This window comes from Spea bombifrons, chromosome 2, assembly GCF_027358695.1.
Source record: "Spea bombifrons isolate aSpeBom1 chromosome 2, aSpeBom1.2.pri, whole genome shotgun sequence".
In the NCBI taxonomy this organism is placed as follows: Eukaryota; Metazoa; Chordata; class Amphibia; order Anura; family Pelobatidae; genus Spea; species Spea bombifrons.
This window is the reverse complement of record NC_071088.1, coordinates 127,391,140-127,407,821: the sequence shown is the minus strand read 5'-3', so window position 1 is coordinate 127,407,821 and position 16,682 is coordinate 127,391,140. Positions and strand designations below refer to the sequence as shown.

The 16,682-nt window shown below is 40.1% G+C and overlaps 1 protein-coding gene across 1 annotated transcript in view; it reads left to right on the top strand.

Annotated features, from left to right (window-relative positions):
* Positions 1 to 5,352: 5,352 nt before the first annotated feature.
* The window catches only part of IFT88 (intraflagellar transport 88), a 30,533-nt gene continuing 19,203 nt past the window's right edge, over positions 5,353 to 16,682 (top strand). The window contains exons 1-14 of the mRNA XM_053456435.1: positions 5,353 to 5,515; positions 6,730 to 6,842; positions 7,468 to 7,530; positions 8,550 to 8,606; positions 9,815 to 9,868; positions 10,424 to 10,487; positions 10,569 to 10,638; positions 10,769 to 10,859; positions 11,082 to 11,186; positions 11,599 to 11,701; positions 13,992 to 14,106; positions 14,490 to 14,721; positions 15,098 to 15,168; positions 15,966 to 16,052. Coding sequence (XP_053312410.1) covers positions 6,744 to 6,842; positions 7,468 to 7,530; positions 8,550 to 8,606; positions 9,815 to 9,868; positions 10,424 to 10,487; positions 10,569 to 10,638; positions 10,769 to 10,859; positions 11,082 to 11,186; positions 11,599 to 11,701; positions 13,992 to 14,106; positions 14,490 to 14,721; positions 15,098 to 15,168; positions 15,966 to 16,052 — 1,211 coding nt within the window. The 5' untranslated portion in view covers positions 5,353 to 5,515; positions 6,730 to 6,743. The remainder of the gene's footprint in view (positions 5,516 to 6,729; positions 6,843 to 7,467; positions 7,531 to 8,549; positions 8,607 to 9,814; positions 9,869 to 10,423; positions 10,488 to 10,568; positions 10,639 to 10,768; positions 10,860 to 11,081; positions 11,187 to 11,598; positions 11,702 to 13,991; positions 14,107 to 14,489; positions 14,722 to 15,097; positions 15,169 to 15,965; positions 16,053 to 16,682) is intronic.

Sequence of the window (16,682 nt, the reverse complement as noted above, 5' to 3'; positions counted from 1 at the left end):
GTTAAACTTGGAGCGGGGAGACAGGCCAAGTTCCCCGTCAGGAGTTAAAGGGCAATGCAAGCGACTCTATTGGCCCCTTCAGGCAACCAATAGGCTCACTCGCATGGCCTTTTTAACTCCTGACGGTGCAACTTGGCCTGGGGAGACCATGGTCTCCCTGCTCCAACAGTTAAAGGTCCGTATAAGCAACTTTATTGGTCGATCGTACAGACTTTTAACTCTTGGAGCGGGGAGACCAGTGAAGTACAAATCTACTTCATTGGTTGATGGCAGAGGAGGCCCCTGCAGGCGACCAACAGAGTTGCTCGTACGGACATTTAAAATCCTGGCGCCAAAGCTGCTGCCTAGACCGTACCGCGTTAACCCTGTATTAACGAAAAATGTACACGAATATTCGCCCGAAACTAACACAGGAATACGAAGATCTTTTCCCCCACAAAGATGAACCCGTTGACGAACACGAAGAGTATGCCCAGTTTACCTGTAAGCACACAATATCTTTATGATAGCCTACTGAGAACCTAACCATATTTATGACCTCATTACTCTGAAGATGCTAGGTGCTGCATCCCCTGTGTGACTCCAGGGCCTGCTCCTTGAAGGATTTTATGGCATCCAGGACAGAATATCATGCATCCTTTGGATATGACCTACTTGTATGCCATGCAAACTCATGGATGCTCTACCTTTTCTTATTGTTTTAAAATGCAACTTCTGTCTCATGCTGCATGTCAGCTCAACGGGCAAATATGCAGCAGAAAAGCTTATTAAAGTTTCTAAATTTCTGACAGCCTTTACCTTCAAAAAGGCCGCTCCATATAAGTATACATAAACCAAGGGAAATAGTTTAAAAATGCTTCATAATACCACCCAGTCTAAAGTGCCAAGAAAAAGTTGTCTGGTATTTCCCACTGATAACTACAATTTGGTTACTTAGTAATTAGAGCACTCATGAGACGAGACATCTTCTGTTTAATGATCAGGAGGGTACTATTAAAACACTTAATTGATACTAGACTTGTGTGTGTGGCCACACGGCAACCTGTGAGCAAAGGGTCCTGGATTACGTGCTTTAAAACCAACCCACTTGAAAAGCATACAATACTGTAAAAGCTAAGGTACACACAATCAAATATTTTCTAGGCCAATACATTTTCCACAGTAAGTAAATTATATAGTGGCAAGAAAAGTAAGTGAACCCTTTGGAATTACCGGGTTTTCTGCTCTAATTGTTCATAAAATGTGATCTGTGCTTCATTGAACACATTCATTAAAAATTCACATCGCTGGTGTAAAAAGTAAGCGAACCCTTGAAATTCATATCCAGGCAAATTTAATAACTGCTTCCTCTGGCAGCAGATCAGACCTCTACAACATTCCGGAGGAATTTCAGACCATTCTTACAGAACTGCTTAAGCAGCCATACTCTTAGGATTTCTGGTGTGAACAGCTCTCTTTATGTCATTCCACAGCATCTCTAATGGGTTTAAGCCATTCTGTAGTAGATTTACTTTTATGTTTAGGATCATTTTCATCCTGCATTACATAACATCTACTGAGCTTCAGCTGTCGACACCTTTATAAACTTGGTCCTCTCGAGGTTGGCAACCTGTCCTGGCACTGAGGCAGCAAAAAAGCCCTAAATCATGGGTACAGAGAAAGATCAAAGGTCCATGAGGCCCTAGACAGGTTACCAAATAATGGGCCCACATGCCTGCATGTTTACATTTAATAATTAATCTTTAGTGGCCGTGCTACCTTATGTCAACAGCTACCACCTAGTAAAGTAAAACAGCAGTTTAAAAAATCGACAGATGCCAATAATTTTATGTTTTATGTGTAACATAAAAGCCAAGAGGGGAATTTTTCTGTCATGTCCACCTTTGGTTGAGCCTCTGAAGTACAGTGGCCACCTGGACAGTTGCTTTTTTGGTAAAATCTAAATCTAAGTGTTATAACAGACCAAAGAGTCAGGAAAGTGTAGTATGAATAATGTCAAAGAACAAACCATGGTCGAATACAGTAGAACCTTAAACAGAATAAGCACACCCAAAAGATCGCAGATAAGGCTCAAAATTCAGAAGAGGAACTAAGTGAGCCAGGGTTCAAGAATCAACAAAAGGGGTTTTAAGAACCCTACATAGTACACAGCCCCTGCAGCTTAAATAAATTAAAAGTGTTATACTTGTAGGTATTCAATCATCTCTTGTCTCATTTCTTTCTACATTCGTGTTTTATTGGCACCATCATGTAAGCAAGTTCCATTTGCACGCCTACACTTATATTGTGTACTGTCTCATCAGTCTAAATGGGAATCATAGCGGAAAGGTCGCCATTTGACCAAAAGTGACCTGGCTTTCACATATTAACAAAATCATTGAAGTGACAAGAACTGGCAGAAATAGTACAGTACTGTTATGGTAACACCTTGTTATACATTATTCAACAATGCTACACTATGATTAAAAAATAGCACATTCCTTTACATAACATCCAAAACAGTACAGACTGTTCATACCTGCTAGTGGAACTTGGTTCCCTTCTGCTGGATCAAGGCTTAGCAGCCTGTGTAAGTTCTTACAAGGGTAATTGTAAACCGTAAGCACGGGTTCACTAAAAATATTTAAAAGACATCTATGTTAGTATTAGAAAACAACTATTAAATCCTATTCACATCATAAGCACATAAGATACCATTACCTTGTGTACTCTATCTTAACAATGTGGTGACCCTATGCAAAAGTAGTTAAAATTTAAGTAAATGGCAGATTTAAAGGATATTCGTATAAATTGCAATTTCAAGTAATGCTTTAAAAACCAGTTGGTGATGCTGGACCCTAGTGTGGGTAGATTACAATTGTCCATTCGGATTTAGTAAGATTTGGAATTTTAAATTGCTAATTAAGTAAATTTGTGTGAATCTCCGAAAAAAATTAGGAGGGGCCCCAACAAAACAAACCAAAACGAAGCAAATAGCTCCGGTTGGCGGAAAGGGGGAGAGGCTGTTCCTGGGGCTCTGCACTTTTCTTGAAGTGCACAGAGAGGCCAGAATAATGTGTGTTCTGAGGCTCATGGCCATGTCCACGGAGAAGTGGATGATGAAAGAAGACACGAGGAGCAGCAGACAAAGAAAGAAGACAGAAGACAAGAAGATTCAAAAAAAGAAGTGGAACTGCACGACAAGGAGATAGGGACCTGGAAGCACTCAGTGTAGAAGGTAGGAAGACGTTAAGAAAGAGAGTGAATGAGTGTGTGAAAGAATGTTACAGAGTGTGAAAGAGCATGAAAGGGCGAATGAGGGCGAGTGACATTGAATTTTGTTTTCGAATGTAAAACTCTCTCCGGTTTTCGTCTGAACTGAAAGTGCAGGAAACAAAATTTGTTTTGGAAAAGTAATGGGCCAAATTCACTGGGATTTGCCCTTCATAATGCAAGATATGCATATATCAGGAGTTGAAATGCTCAACATTCCTCCAAATTCCATTGTGTGTGAAGAGATCCAATGACTTCTCTACTTGACCTTCACTACAATCGACTCATAAGGGTCAGAGCAGTCCTTCACCTTCTGTCTCAAACCCCCTCAACCTACTAGCAGACTGTAAGGTTGCGAAGTTTCATGTGTGTTAAAGTGACACTCCAGCCATCAGATGCACTTTAATGTATATGATAGCTGTGGTGTCCCCTCTCCTCTGTAGAACCCCTCTATGTGCATTTGCCCCTTTCCCCACCCCAGCCGCTGACTGGTGAGTCAGTTCCAGCATTCACTTGGTGAATGATGTGTGACTAGTGAGGACCGCGACAATCTCAGAATAAAGAGGTAAATACTGCGTCTCGAACTTACCTCCTTATGTCCTGGAAGCTGCCTGGTTGGTGGAGGTTTCCAGGTAGAAGCAGATTAGCTTCATTGATGGGAAAGTGAGGTGTGTGTCTGGAGGTGTTTATGTCAGTGAGAGTGTTATGTTGTGTCTAAGTATGTGTGCGTTAGTGTAAGTGGCTGAGTATGTTGGTATGTCAGTGTCTGTGTATGTTGTGTGTCAGTGTCAGCATATGGGTATGTGTGTTTGTGTTAGTATGAGTGTCTGTGTGTTAGAATTAATGTGCAGGTGTATCTCATCTGTCTCTCCCCCAATTTCCTTTTTCTCTTCCCTCTTGTTCCTTTTTTGTTTTTTTGTCTCTCTTCCATATCCTCCCACCCCCCCTTCCTCTCATCTCCTTTTATCTTGTTCATCTAAATTATTTTCTCTTGCATCTCTTTTCCTTTCTCTTATTATCTCTTTTCTATTGTCTCTCTGTCTCCTCGCACACATCTTTCATTTCATTTTTCTCAGGTCTCCTTTCACTCTTATCAACAAAACATAAACATATTTTTGCTCTAAATTATAAGGCCACACCCCCAACCACACCCCAGCCACACCTAAAACACACCCATGAGAGTGACCCCCGCAAAGATTCTACAGCAGTGGTTCTCAACCTTCCTAATGCCGCGACCCTTTAATACAGTTTCTCATGTTGTGCGGACCCCCCAACCATAAAATTATGTAATTATATATTGTGAAATATGTGTATTCCGATGGGCTTAGGTGACCACTGTGAAGGGGTCGCCACCCACATGTTGAGAACCGCTGTTCTACAGGAAGTGGCTCAGGTAACCGTGGCAACCCTAATTCTGACCCTTGCTTGTATGTGCAGAAAATTGGAAGCGAGCTGCAGCTAATTTTTTAATTAGAAAAATGCATATTAAAGTAGTATTCTTTAGTGAGACTGTCTTTAAATCTGATAAGCATTTTCAGTTATGTTTTCTTCCTTGAAATATCGCTATGTAATTTGTTGACCCTCCACAAATAAAGTGCAATAGCAAAATACAATGCGCACTTATATCGTTTTAAAAACATGACAGTCAAGGCCTCCAATAATAAGGCATCCGGGGAAATGTTTGCATAGTCCGCTGTAATTGGCAACAGGTTGGGATAAGGAACATAAAACAACATTGACCGCTATCCGAGTTATAATCACAAAAGACAGCTATCCGTGTTTGTAATCCAAAATATATCGCCGATGATCAGCCCTTTCCCGATGGTGACGGATTGACCGGTAGGTCTGAGTAAAAAGCACTGAGAGGCGGCAGTGAGTCTCGTGTGCTTAGCATTCACTCCTCTAAGACTATGCCTAGCGATCCTGATTGTAACTCCGCCCCTTCTGGACTGTGGTTTGCTGTACGGGAGACACAATCAATGTCGGCTTTTCGGTAGCCTAGCAACGCGCCAGCATCTTCTCGTTCTATGGTTACTATAAACGTCACGAAACTCCCTTCCAATCCCCGGAATGCTTTCCAGTTCGCTGTGCATGATGGGAATTATTCCCTTGGAGCTACAGTTGTCATCAACAGAAACAGTCGCCTCTCTGGAAGTCGTATAGCAGAGTGTCCGGTTACACCGTAAAGCCTGGGCTGCCTCATAAAACACGGCCATTACCGAGCAGACCAGCGCTGTGCCCTGATCCCCGTGTGCCAAGGCAGGTAGGGGGTGATGCTTGCAGTGCCAGTGTATACTGTGCTCAGGGCACATCTGTACTATCATATATAGATATAGATATAGATATATATATATATATATATATCTATATCTATCTATATCTATATATATAGGGGAGGGATGGCACTTTCTGGTCAGCGCAGGTAAAGCCAGCACCCTCCTGTGAGTCAGATACACACTGCCACACTCCATCTCACATGTGTGCACACACACATTCATGCTAACACGCTTCTACATGTACTCTCACTGTAACATACATATGTCTCACATGCACACACACATTCATGCTAACACACTTATACATTCACTCTCACTGTAACATACATGCTCCGTCTCACACACTCGCCCACTTGCATCACTTTCGGTCTCTTTCTCGCACACAAAGTCCCGTAACGTTGATTTTAGTGACCCGTCGTGTTCCTGCCTTCCTGGCTCTCGGTTCTCACCCTCCTCAGCTTATTTGTAATTGAAACATGGCAGTTTGGTTCCTTATGTGTTCTATTTCTGCCTTTGGGCATGCAGCTCGGGAGTATGCGTAATGCCCTAATAAATCACATTGAGTATATGTCGTGTGTGTATACAGGGCAGCTCTTGTGGACACACTAGATATAATCATTCGGATTGCTCCACATTTAGACATTTACCCCCTGGATTGCCTTTTATAAATATGGTCCGATATGATAAAGTGATAAAGAGGGAGGATTTGCCAGAATACAAGAAATTCATTCAATGAAATCATTTTCTCATTAATTTATGCAGAAAATAAAGATTGCGCTTTACTTATACTTTCTATAAATACATCGTTCTAAACGTTTCAGTTTGGTTGTGGCCAGCACCGTCTGCATTTCCCCAGCCAGCTATTCTAATAAATGACATCATTTCCCATGTTTATTTTCTGTTATACCTTGGCAGGTGTGTCCGGCGTACTTAATGTTTAGCGGTTAAGACAAATAAAGAATCACATTAGGTTTCTTAGCGGTGATGGTTCCTTAATTCTCTTTTAATCATGTCGCACCTGTCTTGGTAAAACTCATTAGTATAGCAAATTAAAAAAGTTATGACTTTTGCATTGTGAATTTTTTTTTCTCCAATATTATCTGCAAAATCACTTATTTTTTTAATCGCCTCCTTTTGCACCTTTGAATCTTTTTTTAATTTTTTTTTACATTTTTTATTTACAATTTTATTTGTTTACTAGGCTAGAGCTTCATCATGGCTCCTATGATGCAGCATGTCCATCTGGTGCCAGAGGAGGATGAAGAGGATCTGTATTCGGGTTACAATGATTACAACCCTACATATAACACGGAGGTAATGATGACAGCGAATGCATACTTTCTGTAATATGTGCACTATTGTTTTTGAAAGAAAAGCAAACTTTGTCCATTAAAATACATTATATAGCATGTTAAGCAACTAAGCCTTAGCAAAGCTGTCAGTTTATTCTTTCATCTGCGTGATTGCATACACAAATACAATAAGAACCTTATATGGCAACAGCCTATCAGTGATTGCTTTGGTTTCATATGATGCGTTCCTGGAAAAAATATAAATATTTATGGATGATGGCCCTCTGCTGGGATGATGGCCCTCTGCTGGGATGATGGCCCTCTGCTGGGATGATGGCCCTCTGCTGGGATGATGGCCCTCTGCTGGGATGATGGCCCTCTCCTGGGATGATGGCCCTCTCCTGGGATGATGGCCCTCTCCTGGGATGATGGCCCTCTCCTGGGATGATGGCCCTCTCCTGGGATGATGGCCCTCTCCTGGGATGATGGCCCTCTGCTGGGATGATGGCCCTCTGCTGGGATGATGGCCCTCTGCTGGGATGATGGCCCTCTGCTGGGATGATGGCCCTCTGCTGGGATGATGACCCTCTGCTGGGATGATGACCCTCTGCTGGGATGATGACCCTCTGTGCTCTGTCTTGTTCTAGGATTTAGAGAATGACGAGGCTTTTCAGCATGCTCTGAGAACGAGCCATGGACGGAGGCCCCCGGTATGTACATCCCAGATCTTCTCGCTTACAAACATACCAGCTAAGTCAAACTCCAGAACAAAACTAGATGAATTTTGGTGTATTTAAAGCCATTAAGCTATGTTTTCATAACAAATATTTGTATCATCTTTTATGTTCAAAATGGTTAGATATGCACCTTCAGAAATAGCAGTCACATATGCTCACAAGTGATTTGATCCAAAAAGGCTACCAGTGGTTACACATTGTGCTCTTCCTAACAAAGCTCTGCAATGTTATTGTAATGTGTATACACGTACATACAAATACACACATACACACACACACACACACACACACATACATAAATACTGTATATGTTTAAGAGGCAGCAGCAGCATTCAAAAATAGCTTTGATTGTTCCGTATAAATCCTATTTAAAACACCTTACTGAAGTATTTATTATGTGGGACCAGCTTGGCCATTCTTGCATATAAGTTTACCAGGGGGGATCCTTTATAATAAAGTGAATTCAGGGATCAGATACCATAATTCTCCTCCAAGCTCTCCTTCTAACTCCTGCTTTAGCAAATAAACCCCAGTGTCACCGCTCTCTCATGCCTCTTATGCGGTTCTCAATATCAGCAGCGCCAAAAGCATTTAGGTGTCAAGTCGCGTGTGTGTGTGTGTGCAGTATATTGTACAATGGCACATTGTGTTCTCTAATCCAAGTGAAAGTTTAAAAGGTTAATTGATCGTTAGAAACCCCTTTTGCAATTATGTTACAGCTATAAATGTCCTTGTTCTCCATTAAAACAGCTAAGTGACCCCAAGTATAGCACTGCCCTTATCCTATCAGCAGCTTGTACCGGTCAAGAATAGACTATTCTATTTTTTTTAATAGTGGAATATGGATTGTGCATTACACCGTAATTTCATTTTGTGATTTTTGTTAGCATGTTTTAATAAAAAGTTTTAAGAATGTAGCATTAAATAGGATCTGTGACAATAATGCATGAGTTGGGTCTAAACATTGTGTGTAATGTATTTATTTATTGAAGATTACAGCAAAAGCCCCGGGAACAGCAGCTCCACGTGCATTGGGGACTGGATTTGGTGTAAGTATGTGAGGTTTGTTGTGTGAATGTTTAGCCATGTTAGGTTTGCACACCTTCTTCAGGTGCTATTTTGTTTTTTAGATCCAGTTGTTTTGGTTTGGTTTTTGAAGCTCACACCAGCACTGAATTATCCTAACATGGGGGAAAACACATTCTTTTTTGCGTTAATATAAATGGGGGTAAAAATGCGTTCCCTCGCTTTCTTGTTCTCTTCAGATGCAGAGGGCCGGCATGGAGCACGGTAGAAACTTGGGAAGCCCTACCATGTAATCGTATATTTTCCCCGTTACAGTTCCCTTTAGCAGTATGTATACTTGCGACAGGTTCCCCGTCGGGAGGGCTGTGTGCTCTTATGTTTCTTGGCATACAGGATCTATTCAATCATTTAAAGCATGTTTGTGGACATTTTCCATAATATACCACTAGATCTAAATAGGAGAGACATCTAATGTGTTTAATAATTACAAATGATTAGTACATTTAGAACCCTTGATGTACTGAATTAATGTAATTTCATGTGACGTGTCTTTAAAAGCTGTTTCTACCATAAATTCATCCGTAGTCCCTACTGTACTTCACATTTAGATATCTGTGGCCATGGCCAAGCTCCAAATATGTCTTTAATAGCCAAATGGGCTAAATAGATTCAGAAAAATCTTTTGGTTCATTTGTTTGCGGGCAACGAATTATGTTCCCTGCCCATTCGGTTCGAACAAGAGTCAGGGGCATTTTTAATTCGGGATCGAAATTCATTGCCTGGTGCCCACACTCGCTCACACTCTTGTTTATCATTTGCTCTCACGCTCTATAAATAAATACACCCTTCCTTTTCCACCGACCCCTTCTGTACCTTATTTTTCCTTATCTTCTATTCTCTTTTCTCTTTTATATTCTATCTTCGTCCACATCTCTGCGGAAGTTGTCGGCAGAGAGGGTATGGAAACATTTTAGAGAGTGGGCGAGAGTGTGTGAGTGAATGTAGGCCCGTTAAATTCAGATGAAAATTCCGAGCTTTTTGCTTCGTTTTCATACACTATGTGAGTGGTTGCTTTCATGGCATCGTATGAAACGCCACATTTTCCAAAGTTCATTAAATTTGCAATCCATATGAATCTGAATATTGTCTATTATCATGAAACGGCACGTAGGCTTGTTTACCCTGCAGAAAAATAATTTAAACAAAAACATTTTTCGTTCAACTATTTTAGGCCAGGGGAACCCTTTTCTCATCAATAGGAAGACCCGTGACTGGAGCTGTGCAGGTATAATAACTGCAAATTATTATGGCGCTAAATCACACACAGATTGCATAAAAAATATAAGTGTAAGAGACTCTCTGTAATTATCATCAGGCAGTAAAAAATGCAGACGTTGGATGTCTTGGCATCACACTTAAACGCTTAGATTTTTGCATGTGAGGATAACGTTAACCCATAGAGCGCTTGTTCCTATCAGCCAATATGATGCAATTATTGGGGAACTCAAGACATTTTGGACATACAACGGTCTGTGTGCGCACATGTGTAACCGTACATAACATTGTAATATATGTATTAGGAAGGAAGTGTCTATAAAGATATTATACATTTATTAATAAAGAATGTGTGCAGTTCTTTCACACCATTCAAGTGTTCTTAGCCAACCGCAAGTACACTTTATAAGTTGAGACCTACCTTTCGGCTACACCTGATCTAATGAACGTTAAGGTATAATCACGCAAATGTAAACATGCAAAAGTTCTTGTAATATATTTTTATTATTTTAAATAACATTTAATTTCCTTTAACATTCCTTGTATATCCATGTGAATTATGAAGGATGGAGCTGCTCGACCTATGACTGCAGTGCGTGCAGCCGGCTTCACCAAGACTGCTCTCAGAGGTAAAGCATTACCTTGTTAGTAAATACCGTAATAATGATAATACAGAATTGCCCATTAAACACCCACTTCTTTATTTTCAGGCGCTTCGTTTGATCCCCTTGCCCAGTCCCGAGGGCCTGCTCCTCCTTTGGAAGCTAAAAGTGAAGACAGGTAAGTAAAAGCCGTGAAACCTGCCATCTCCTTAAACCAAAGAAGTTCTGTGACTACAACATGCAGATATTCTCAGTAAAAACAGAGCCCGCAAACTCATTTCCTGACGTCCTCAACAATTTGTTTTTAGTCCTGAAGAAAAGATAAAGCAACTGGAAAAGAAAGTTAATGAACTTATTGAAGAAAGCTGTATTGCCAATAGCAATGGAGATTTAAAACTGGTGAGCTGTTTTTGTTTTTATATCTGTTTTATTTCTCTTTATTCACTCATCGCACCGTGTAAAGGTTTTTAATACTATTTTTCCACACATGGCTTATACCGTGTAAAGCCAGTTGAATGCTCTGTTTTTCTTTTCTGCACATTGCAATGTACTTTTGCAGAGTTCTCATCATATTAAGTGTATTAGCATCTTATGAACGATGTACATGATTTCTGTTCTTAGGCTTTAGAGAAGGCAAAAGAAGCTGGAAGGAAGGAGAGGGTCTTGGTAAGGCAGAGGGAGCAGATCTTGTCTCCAGAAAACATTAACCTCGACCTAACTTACTCGGTAAGGGCACGTACCTTCTGCTCATTGGCACTCTTTGTGAATAAGAACATCTGATATTTAATAATATGTAATGTTTAGTTCCTTCATATCCAAGGGCTTGGGACACACTTGTGTCAATTGACGCATGCATATTAAAGTTCATAGTCAATGGTGGGGGTATATGAGACAATGAGTCCTTTTAATTACCAGCTCTCAAATCCAAACCTGCAAATATAAACATTGAATAAACATGATGTTTTAGTACTTTTCACCAAAGCGCATAAGATCACCTGAAATAAGAGGTCTTAACTGAAGGAGCTGTGTAGCTATCCCAAAGTGGCCTGGCTTTCATATACCCAGGGTGGCTATTTGTTCTTAGTGAATCTTACCATTATTTAAAGGAAATTATCATTTTTTCATATTTATTTTATAGGTATTGCTTAACCTGGCCAGCCAGTACACAGCAAATGAGATGTATGCCGAGGCGCTCAATACCTACCAAGTGATAGTGAAGAACAAAATGTTTAGCCATGCAGGTATGTGCATTTATTGAAATGTAAAGTTTTCATGAAAATATTGATTTCATTACCTGGGTACATAGAGTAACATGACATAATAGAGGTCCTAGCTTAATGTCATTGTCTGTGAATTTTGTGACAGTGCCTCTTTGGCGGTGGAACACTCAAAGGGAGAGCTGGCCGGAGGGTTGTGGTTTCACCTCTCCCTTCACTATTCATCATGATGGGCTAACACTAGCACGTTACTCCAACTAGAAAGGCTGGACTGGCCCTATTGAGTTTAATAGGAGGGAAAGGGGAAAAAACCATCTTAAGAGGTCATTTATGTTAAGAGACAATAATAACTACAGAGGTGGGGTTGCCATCATTTCTTATGTGTTGTCCGCCATTCATTAGATGAAAGAAGGTTGTAAAATCTTAGATATAAAATAACACGCTTGTAAGGAAGCTTTTACGCTCACACTTTTTATCTCTCGATTAATAACGTGTTCTGTGTACATAGCATTACTAACTTACCGTTCATCAGCTGAAGGTTAGACTCAGAATATAGCATCGAAGCCACAAGCTGCTGATGCACAGGGATATTTTCCAAGTCCGGAATAAATAGCGTTTTTTATTTAGCATGAAAGTTCTGGGTCTCCGAAACCTCAAGAATTTGTACCATGCTCAAAGTACAAGGAAGGTTTGTGTTTCATTGGCTTTGCGTGTAAACGCCTAATTTATTTCTCAAAACAGATATTCGTGGGTGTATTTTTTTTTTTTTTAACCTTTCGCATTTAATTTAAATATTTAATGAAAAATACTTTTTAAAGTCTAAGAAACACTAAAATCTGAATGTATTATAAATGGTGTAAACATGCCAAAAATATTTTCTGGATATTTACTTACAGAATTATGTATGCTGTATCTTTAATTGGCAGTTTGAAATGTAAACTGTGATATAGAATATATAAGCATAAATATGCCACATGATTAATACACAGTAGGTACAGGAGAGTGGCAACAACTGGGTGTGATTAGAGATTCAAATTCTCTTCACTTTTTTTTTTTTTTTTTTTTTTTTTTTTTTTTTAGAGAGTTTGCCTCTGTAGGATTTCCAAAGCGTATGGGTTGATGTTGCCAGTATACCCTCCATGGGAGAGCTGACACCATGCAGCCCAGTGCCTAGCAATTAGCGTCCCAACGTGGTGGGCTCAATGCTTGCGCTCTCTGCCAAAAGAGGTTATATACAGAGTCCACAGAAAGGATACAGTCAGGGTGTAAATTGCTTAATCCTCCAGGCACCCAGTAGCACACAAAGCTTTATGTAGTGGTCCAAAATCAATTCAAAGCAATTGCCCCCCCCGTCTCCATTGCCAGCCCTCATTTACAGCACATCTTCCACGTTTAATTTTATGATACTGTGCATTAAACAGTTTGATGTTTAAGCCTTCCAGGTAAAAGCACCTATGCAATACGTGACTGAGGATACCTGTCATATACCTCATGCGTAATGGTGCTATAGAATGCCGTATCTAAACAATAATGGTATATTAGGAATTTGCCTTATGTATACACCATGGGAGCATGTCTATTATTAAACTGTAAAGATTAGATTAGGAAACGGTACCAAATATTGATTAGGTGATACCAAATGTGTAATATTCTGCAACAATTAGTAAAGTTAAAGGTAAATCTCTAAAATACTTGCACTGATTGAGAGACCGAGCCATGTGTAGTTCTATTAGTTAAGTTAAAACTACGATAGAGATGATTTCCATTTAACGTACATGTTTTGAAGCGTGGATAGAGGCTATTACTTCGGACCCCTGTCCATAAGGTCATTGCTTGATGTAGGGCATACGCTTTGCTTAAGTGACTTGCTTACAAGTCTGACATGCCACAGTATGTTTGGTATACATCTTCTTCCATGCTTCTTCCGGCCTATCTAGATAGCATTGTAGATTCTTAATAAGGGAGTAGGACTGTTTTCAGAACCATCAAGCTCATTGTCCTGTATTAGAAGACTGATCACCAGATAGGGTGTGGAGATGGTTTGTAACATCTTATTGTCACTCGGCAGGTAGACTGTAAAATAAGATTGTGAATAGGATTGTGGTAAATTAATGTATATGATAACCAGAGGTAATAATCATCTAACATTTCTTTTAACTCTACGGACTGTTCAAATGTTTGGGGTCACTTGGCTGTTTTCATGGTAACGGAAGAGACACACATGATGCTTAAATACATATTACATTTTAAATTCACAGTAGCATGCATTTTTTTGCTTATATTATACCTTTTTTTTTTCATTATCTCTCAAAAGGGCGCCTAAAGGTTAACATGGCAAACATCTACTTGAAACAAAAGAACTACTCCAAGGCTATTAAGTTTTACCGTATGGCTCTGGATCAGATCTCCGGGGCCCACAGAGAGATGAGGTGAGCTGCAGGCTAAATATTGACATACCTAAGAGCTTCCCGGAGTTGGCTCCCCAGCACCCCCTTCTTCTGGGGGTCTGGGTTTGTTTTTGGGCAGGGCTTTTAATGCATGGGGACATGCTAGGCCTAGTTAGACTTTGGGGAGTGGGAAGTAGCCAGGAGACTTACAGGTACCGGTATTGCATGTAATGCCGATAGGGAAGCACCGCTCAGAGACGTAAACGCAACCGAGAAACCTCTCATGGTGTATAGTGATGGAGCTTCTCTCTTGTTCAAATAGGTATTAGTTGGTATTGGTCCCTCCGCCTAGTTTATATACAAGGGGTCAATCAACCATAAACAAAGCTTTGACATTAAAATGCCTTCTGTGTGTTTGTTCTCAGAATCAAGATCATGCAGAATATCGGAGTGGCGTTTGTAATGACCGGTCAATACGCAGATGCCATTAACTCATTCGAACACATCATGGGCGAATCCCCCAATCTGAAGGCCGGCTTCAATCTGATCCTGTGCTATTTTTCTGTCGGAGACAGAGACAAAATGAAAAAAGCTTTCCAAAAGCTAATTGCCGTACCTTTAGGGATTGATGAGGAGGACAAGTATATTGCTCCAAGCGTAAGTAGAACATAAGATGCATAGGTGGTTTTTTTACATAAAAAGTGCTGTTCCTTGACATGACTAAATAGAACACTTTTAGTACAAAAAAAATATACCAACACAAACATCATCGCTCGGTCCAGAAATCATTTTTTAGTCATATTAGGTATCACTAAATGTCTTGTCTTTAGTAATGTGACACAAGGACCGTGCACAAGTGTTGCCAAAAGAAATGTCCATTGCCAGGCAATTTATGCTTCTGCATTTTCTTTACTCCATGACGTCTTCAGACGTCTTGGTGATTGTTTTTGATATTGCAATTTCGTTATTTTGTTGACTGCAAAACGACATTGTTATTAATATTACTTCATTTATATATCTAATTTCTTTTCAGGATGATCCACATGCAAATCTGGTCATAGAAGCTATTAAAAATGACAGCCTCCATCAGATGGAACGGGAAAGGTAATACAACATAAGTTTTCTGTATTTCATTTGAGAATTAATATGTTTTTGCTTCATTTCTTTCCAATAATCTGCAGACCTGGAAGCTGCCGTTGTTGTCCATTTATATCTCCCGGCTCAAACACCACACTGAGCCGATTCTTTATGGCAATGCTAGTGAATTCATGTTTGTCTTAAGTCCTTTCCTTAGTGTGTTTGAGTAATAGATAAAAACCCGAACAACTAACAAAATGATATAGCACCATCATATTCCACAGCGCTGTACATAAAGATGATTGGTATGGGGTGTCAGTAACTTCACCTTTTCCCATCTTCTCCTGACAATTTGAGAGTCCGTTTGTCTAATCTTAGTGATGACCATCTTGTTGAGTTAACAATCTTCCAGCCGGCACAATAATGAGTTATGAGACAGGGAGGACTGGCAGTGTGTAGTCTGTAGGACAAGTTTAGGTGTGTGTCCTTGAGCTGTGCATAAGTACCACCTCAGCCCTTGTCACATAAGAAGCTGTCCAAGGTTGGCACTCCATAAGGCATATAATGGAGTTGATGAGTGCTTCTTACAACCAGGTGTATGGAGAACACAATGCATGTTTGCTGTATGCTTGGCCAGAAAGTGATAACATTTCAGCGAGAGGGAAGTGCAAGGAATGCAGTAAATGCACACTAAAAGGGAGAGGAGAAAAGAATAGGAATTTGGTACAAAGTTAATTACAAACATCAGAATACAATCCAACAAGGATTTCTTAATGATATCCTTTTGTCCATTATAATTTATTTGCACTTTTTTTTATATATAGGAAGGCATTAGCTGAAAAATACATCATGACCGCTGCAAAACTTATAGCACCTGCAATTGAAACCTCCTTTGCTGTTGGATATGACTGGTGAGAATGTCATGTATTGTCCGATATTAAATGATACAGATGCTAATCGGTTAGGCACATCATTGTAATGTTTAATGCTACATAGTCCAAGATTACAAACAGCAGGTAACACAAAAACACAGAATCTCATGGTACATGAGATGGAACCATTCAGACCATCTAATCTGCCCGTTTTCCTGACATGAAGACTCAAACTTTAATTAGTCCTTGGTCCAGTCCTTAGATTGAGGATGGTGATGCATGTCTAATGTCCTCATTGTGTTTATTATTAATTATTGATCTATATAGCACCATCGTATTCTGCAGTGCTGTACAATTGGATTATCATCTACAATTTCTGATGGGAGGCTGCTCCGCTTTTCCATCTGAGTAAAGTAAAACTTTCTTAAATTACCCTGAAACATCTGACCCTCTAGATTATGGCCTCTTGGAAACCTATGGAGACTGGCTGGGTGGGTGTCTGCTTATAAGGGGGGGAAATGTCTGAGTAATCGGCAGTGGGGCGGCAGCAGCGGAAGAGTGCCAGGGGTAACCATATATTCACGAAACCTATTTAACTTATAATATTAGAAGTTTTTTCTTCATTCATATACCTATAATTTCCCGTTAGCTCTGAGCCTGTTTTTGCCA